Genomic DNA, 7,634 nt, shown 5'->3' with positions numbered 1-7,634 from the left:
AATCCCAAAATGATCACCATGTGCTCAGAAACAGGTTAGATTAGTGAGAATGATAGGAGCAATCATGCAAATTAAGGGCTTGAGAGGATAGGATGACCCTATCTTCTGGTTTCAGCTATTCCATCCCATGCAGATAGTTCTGGAGTTCTTATTAAAGCATTTTCTCTCTATTTGCTATTTCTAAACAGCAAATCCTTGCAAACAAAGTATAGCAGAGAGTTTACAAAATACTCTTTAGAGCACACTGAGTCTACTTAACCGTTCTGACAATATAGTTCCTGTGACACTTATGTTCTCATTAACGAGGTCCTCCAGTTCTTGGGAGAATGGGAAATGGCACTCTTCCGCTTCAATCATATGCCTTCACTTTTAGCTCCACTTTTTCCTAATTTAAGAGGATGTCCCAGTTCCGATTTATAAAGGAACCCATGAGATGTGGGTGAAATGCAGGATTTGAAGGCTGCAAAGTTTATAGAACTGTAGAAACATTTTTCCAGTTGAGATTCAGGAGCAAATGCTCATTACATTTTTCCCCCCTCAGGTGGGAAGAACTTCTGATGTTCTCTTGATTCCCTGAAGATCCATATTTTTGTGCAGCTGTAATCTCTAGGTGACATAAGTTAGCCAATGTTCTTCCACCTAAGTAGTCCTCCCAACTGGCACAGTGTGAACCTTTCATAACAAAAGGAAAGAACTGATTAAAAGTAGCCAGTTTGGGATTTTAGTGTGCCCATGGAACTCAGGATGGTTTTCACATAAGAGTTACCACAGCTCCCACACTGGTTAGTAAACTTGGACAAAGATTTGAACACATCTGACTGAACTGTGATTTTGGGTGGAAAAAACTGAATGTCACATTTGTGCTTTGCTGTGAGGACTTTTTGTTTTGCTTGAACGGGAATAAAAATAAGCCTCAAGGCACTACAAATTCCCATGAAGAGCCAAGTGAAAAAAGTTAATATGAAGTTCTGTAAAGGGAGAATTTGGTTCACAAAACTCCATTCCCAACACCTTCCAGCATAAGAGGTGAGATACCTATTTTTCATTCCTCATCTTGGTATCTGCACAGTGGGGTAGAGATTAATCCAATGGCACTAGAAAGGCTCACCTGCAACATCCAGATCATCTCCCACTCCATAAATCTCGTGTGAGGGGATTTTTTAGGAAAGCCATATCAGGCTCCACTCAGAGATCAACCCAACAGTGATTAATTACCTTGGCCCAAGCAGAGGACTTGCCTCCAAATCTGCTGGTTCTCCTAAGATCCACTGAGATCCTGTGCCTCTTCCTCATCTCAGCTCCATTGGAGGGGGACTAATAAGGATTCCCGCAGCTGTGACTGCTCTTGGGACACCCAGGAAGATCTCCAGGAAATCCAGGACGGTTGGGGGCCATAGACATGTCTCCAGGGAATTTCCTTGGGGCTAGGCAACCCTTTGTCCTTGGCTGCTCAATTTCCAAGAAGTCTATGGGCAGGCAGTTGAGACAGCTGAGCCCCCCCAGTTCCCTAATACTGTAGGAACCTAGCTTAAAAGCTAAATTTGTTAAGGAAAAAAAGTATGTAGAGATCTACTAATATTTCAGAAAAACAAAGTGATCTTCAGTGACCTTTTCAAGTTTATGATAGAAATGCTCAAAATGATAGTTAAACCAGGGTGATAGGAATCATGAAGTCAAGCTATATGTAAAGTGGTGCACTGGATCAGCAGGTTACAATGCTCCTGTGGTAGTAGTCTTTGCATTCTGGAGTGAGTTTGTTACAACAAAGTAACGCCTTATCCCAAAAGTAGTTCCAGAGAACTTCGTGGAACTGCATTTAATATAAGGCATTACTCCACTGGAGAAAGGGTGTCAAAATCCAACCCTAGGAGGAACTCTGTCACCTTAAAGAAGCCTTTTAAAAAAAAAGTTTACTATGTTCCCTCTAAATGCCTGTAGTTCCCTCAGCACTACACCTCACACATGACCAGGGCAGAAACAAGCAATGCTCCCTGCCTACTTGACACTACAGTACACACCTTTGTAGTGACATTCATACACATCACAATTATTAACTGCCTGCTCTGATTTCCAGTAGACAATGTACCATACAAAGAATGACAGGTTTCAGAGTAACAGCCGTGTTAGTCTGTATTCGCAAAAAGAAAAGGAGGACTTGTGGCACCTTAGAGACTAATCAATTTATTTGAGCATAAGCTTTCGTGAGCTACAGCTCACTTCATCGGATGCATGAAGTGAGCTGTAGCTCATGAAAGCTTATGCTCAAATAAATTGGTTAGTCTCTAAGGTGCCACAAGTACTCCTTTTCTTCATACAAACAATGACTTTTCTTTGTAGTCACCCCTACACTTATTAATGGAGGGAAATGTCAGTTAATTGTGCTTTGTTAATGAATTTCTCACACAAGATAAAAATCTGCCTACTTACTTTAAACTAAAAACATTTTCTTCTTGTACAAGAGCAGTTATCTATTATAACACTGAAGTTAGCAAAACTATTTATTAAGTGAGGCATTTCAGCGTATCACATTTGATTCCCCCCACGCCCCACTGGCTCCCTTCTACACACACAAACCCCAACTTGGATGTCTCTAGGTTTGTGAACTATTTAGATGTCTTTTTTTTCCCCTTTTAGTCATTTTGCAATATGTTCAGACTGAGCCAACCAACTCTGAGCTAACTACCCGCCACCTTCAGCTGCATTTCAGAACAGAATATTCACCCTCATTGTGATCTGTTCAAAACTGAGCATTGCTGAATAAGGTAGGGATCCAGCTCTAAATTTAATTTCTGCCAAAAGCAACATAAAATGAAAATGTATGTGGATGAAAGCAAATTCAGTTCACATTAGAGTGAGGCACAGAAGGAAAATATTGGAACAGTGAACAGAACACTTAAAGGTTAAAGGTTAACAATTAATGGGTAACCATTCCTTCCAAAGTATTGATAATCTTCCATGTCTCTTTGGCAGCAGAAAATTAGTAGTGAAAGCCTCAGTGTTCGTGTGGAAAGAGAAGAAATGAGAAGTTTCCGATTTCTCTCACTTTTGTTGCTTTTCTTCATCTTTACTCAAGCAAATACACATGGAGGGAAGAAAAAAGGTAATATACTGGCTAATGTAACTACCAATCATGATTTCTGTTTCAAAGTTTGTGCTATAAAGATTGAGAAACTGACTCTTTGGGACTCAACATGCTTTTTTGAACATTATGTTCTCTTAATCAAATGCATGGCCATTAAAATGACATTTATAAGAAAATGTAGCTGTTTTTAAATGAGAGGAAACCATTCTCAAAGAATGTAGCTGTAAGGTAATCTGACCTCTAACATGTTTGACGACAGTTAAGTTAAAAAATGTATTTGTCTGAAAACTCTCTTGAACCAATCGTGCAATCTGTTCTGTGAAAGAATATTTTCTAAAACAGGGAAAAAGGTCTCCAGAAATTTTACAAATTGCTTCATTAATTTATTTATTGGTGGAGTGCTGTTAGAGTGAAAGGGGTATATCTTTGAAATCTTGTGTGTAGAATCATCTAAGTTGTTGCACCCCCATTTTCTATGGGAGTGTGCCATTTTATGTTGGAGTGTCCCTTTGATTATTGGAATATGACAACCACAAAATAGTACTAAACCTCTCTACTTTGCAGGACCAGCTCTAGGCACCAGCAAAGCAAGCACGCGCTTGGGGTGGCACAATTCCAGGGACAACATTCCGGCCACCCCCTTTTTTTTGGGGGGGGGGGTGGGCAGTTGCGCTCTCGGAGCTTGGGGCTGAAAATTTTTTGCTTGGAGCGGCAAAAAACCTAGAACCGGCCCTGCTACTTTGCCAAAGTTAATTTCATATTCAACCTTGTAAACCATAAATACTAAGTAGCAGTTTTCCTTCTTATCTAAGGTTATTTCCAATATTTTAAATCTGGAGGGGATAATATAGTTTCATCCCTAGACTGAGGTGAGATCAGGGCTGGCTCCAGGCACCAGCTTTTGGGTGGCAGCAGCAATTCGGCAGCAACTGCTTGGGGCGGCAAAATTGGTAGAGCCGCCCCTGGGTGAGATGTAGAGTTGTACACCGGCAGTAGAAGTATGTCCTTTGTTGGTAGCTGTGTAAGGTTTTATGATAACAATTCTATTAACTATTTCCCATCAGAGAATACTATACACATTACTTGCACAGTGATTTCAATTCGGGACGGGGGAGGGGGTTCTGCACCCCAAGCCTCACTTTGTGTTTCCACTTTCTGACATAACAAAAACTTTAAGAAAAACCTCAGTCAAAACCAGTTTCACTCAAAACTATAATCTGTTCCAGGTTCCCACACAGCTGGGCCACAGGTACTTAAAAGGCTGACAACTCTTAGCAAAACATTGACAGGCCTACACTGAGTTTCAAATTTTTAATACAACTCAGATGGAGATTTGTTTGTAGTTTGGGGTTTGATTATCTCCATACAAAACCTTGTGTGTTAAAAGTTCAGGTCATTCATCAAAAACATGACAGCAGGTCACTGTACCCCAGGTCCTCTAAGGTCAGAAGGCTCACTTGATGCCAGTGCCCACTCCCACTCCCTTACCACCTCTGGCACCTTTTATAACAAGGCTACCATTCCTTTTTGTAATCTAGGCACAATTATGTCAATGGACTCCACTTGTTTGCTCTTTGTTTCCCTAACTTAGAATCTACCTAGTCTTCTAAGAAGCACATTAAGCATGTGTCCCATTAGAGTTAGCAAGCACATCAACGTTAGTCTTTTTTAAACGAGATACGGTTGATTAAAGAAACAAGAATAGGTAAAGCTAAGAATTTATTTAAAAAAAAAAAAGTCTGCTCTGTTCTCATCTGATCAGAACATGGCTAGAATGGTCTGCAGAGCTTAGTTACAAAGGTTAAAGTCTGGTTGCAGCAGCCTTGCATTCCAGAATCAGATTCTTCTCTCACATCAGTTTTATACCACTATACCTCTTGACCTCAGTGGAGTTATTCTCAATTATTCAAGTAATAACCATTATTATTTTTAAGGATTAAAAAAAGAATAATCAAAGTGTGAACAGCAGTCTAAATTTCAGGTTTGAAATACATAGAATGATACTCCTTTCAACTGGATTTGAATTTGTGGTTAGGTTAGACTTGGCCCCTCACCCTTTCAAAGCAAGGAAATTAAGCACCGAGTAGTTTATTGTGTGAGGGTATTTAGAATGGAAAGACACTAACAGATGTCATTTACTTCAGTGGGATTTAGTGGGTCATTGTTGCCTCAGAAAAGTCAGGCTCTTTAGGTTAGGACATCTAAATATGGATTTAGGAGTTAAGCTTTAAGTACCCACATTTGAAAATTTTGGTCCAAGGATTGGTCTGACTGGTCTCTGCTTGGATGTTGAAGACCCAGATCCCATTACATTCCTTGCATCCTTTGCCAAAATTCCCCGTTGTTGGACAACGTGCTATAGATTTGCTGGCTGCTGCCCTCTACACCATCAGTGGATGCATTTCATTAGAGATACTGTGTAGACGTACAGCAGCAAAGTCCTTTGGAATTAAGAGTTCTATCACCTAAAAAGGTTACTGCGTCTTTGAGGGCTTCGCTGAAGATTTTCAAGATCTGGCAACTGCAAAAGTGAAACTCCAGACATGAATCTTTCCCATTGAAATCCAAAATATAACTTCAGTCCAATTTAATTAAAGATCCTTTTCTTTTGTTCATGGAAATACCCAATCCTAGGGTCTAGAACAAAGAACTAGCCATGCATCAAACAAGCTTCAATGTTTTCTTCTAATACAAATGACTGAACATGTTAATGAGGGGCTTACATTCACCAGAAGAAGAAAACATAATAGGTATTCACTTGATGTGTGCATTGCTTTCCTTTTCCTGCTACTATTCACACAGTAGCGATCACTTATACAGCACACTAGAAAAACTGGAACAAAGTACATTTTCTTGATAATACAGTAGTGCATCTATGCAGCACTGCAGAAATGTTAATTGTTTGTGGTTTTCTTCATTCCTTTCAAAGTAGAACAGGTGATATTGTTTTAATGGGAAATATCAGTCTATAGATACATTCATTATTAATTATTTTCGCCAATGCTTGTTGTTGTTTACCACTGGCTTATGTGACATATTTTGTCATACGAGAGCTATGCTGAATCTACTTGAAGTTTCAGGGTTAATAGTGGGGTTTCATTAACTATATTAATAATGCAGTTTTCAACTTTATATTGCTCAGCAGAGTAGCCTTAGTGTAGTGACCTCTTTTCCTATGTATCAGCTACAGCTGAGAACGGTTTGCTGAAGCTAAGTAAGGCTTCATATGTAGTCAGAGAGTGTGGCAGTATTTGGATGGGCCAGCAGCCACTTCCAAGCAGCATGCATAAGATTTCCTAGCAGAATAAGCAATAACCAGCAAGAGACACAAAAGGGGCCATCTATCTGCACATGCCAAGTCTGGGTGATAAGATTCATTACTTTGGCACCGGGCCAAAATGAATTATGATCCTCTTTATACTATTCCCCTTTTAAAAAAAATTTACTGAAGAATTTCCCTCTAAAATGGTTTACCCAACAATGAATTTGTGAAAAACAAAGGCAGTTTACACAGTTATGAACTCTTGTTAAGTACTCTGATTTCATAAAAAGTTGCTCCAGTTCTTACCCGTTAGTGTGCTGTAACTTCCCTGAAAGTGTTAACTTGTAGAAGGCTAATTTCCTTCATAAGCAGCTAGCAACAGCCTCATGACCTCACATTATGATCAGCCAATGAAAGTTTATTCTGGGAAAGCAATGCATGTGGCATGACACGCTCCACGGTCTCGGCAGTTGGATCTATGGCAACCTGACAGCACCTGCACACGCACACACACGGTTCAAGTTGCTTGTGCAGTTTCAGCTAAGTTCAGTTGAATTCGTCTTTTACCAGTAACACAAAACGGACTTCACTTTTCTAATTGGCCTCCAGATTCAGATACAACTACACCAAGTGCAACAAACGGTAAATACCAAAAAGGACGCGACAAAGAGGAACCCAGTTGAAATGGATTATGAGTGGAGAATCTATTCATACATGCAACTCTCTCTAACAAATTAAGCCACCTTGCACCACATAAGTCCTATGACTTACTACTGTTCAAGAATTTGATTTTCCCACTCGAATTCCCATGGCATACTACCTTACTCTGCAGCTAAATTACTGGGACCACTCACAGGGTAAGGTATTATACAATAGGGCTAATGGTGTCAGAATAAGGCCCCAAGGCAGCAAACAGGCTCCTATTTCCAGTCATTATAGCTTTGGAGTAGACAGACTCCCACAAGGCTCTGCTTCCGTGGCATGTTATTCCACACATTTTATGCTAAGCAAATATATAAAAACAGAGCTGAGATTAGATTGGTCATTTTCATACTTCTGTATATTAAGTCATTTACCCATAGTTCTCTTATTTCAGGTCAAATGTTCTGTAGCATGCCACTGAGTGATTTTAATTCCATATTTCAAGTGCCACTGCTCCACCATTGGGTAATGACGGGTCATGAGGCATGTTGGAGGACATCAATTAATGTTTAACTCTGTGTTCATAACTCCCCATTTACAAAGGCCACTCAATTAGGAGTCCAGTCAAATGTAAATTTGTCCTCCTCA

The 7,634-nt window shown here is 39.8% G+C and overlaps 1 protein-coding gene across 1 annotated transcript in view; it reads left to right on the top strand.

Annotated features, from left to right (window-relative positions):
- Window positions 1-2,955: 2,955 nt before the first annotated feature.
- The window catches only part of LIPC (lipase C, hepatic type), a gene marked incomplete at its 5' end in the record, with an annotated part of 71,539 nt that continues 66,860 nt past the window's right edge, over window positions 2,956-7,634 (top strand). The window contains one exon of the mRNA XM_084642346.1: window positions 2,956-3,100. Within this exon, the coding sequence (XP_084498472.1) occupies window positions 2,956-3,100 (145 nt within the window). The remainder of the gene's footprint in view (window positions 3,101-7,634) is intronic.

The sequence above is a fragment of the Lepidochelys olivacea genome (genome assembly GCF_965140295.1).
Source record: "Lepidochelys olivacea isolate rLepOli2 genome assembly, chromosome: 10".
Classification (NCBI taxonomy): domain Eukaryota; kingdom Metazoa; phylum Chordata; order Testudines; family Cheloniidae; genus Lepidochelys; species Lepidochelys olivacea.
This window is presented reverse-complemented; position numbering and strand designations above follow the sequence as displayed.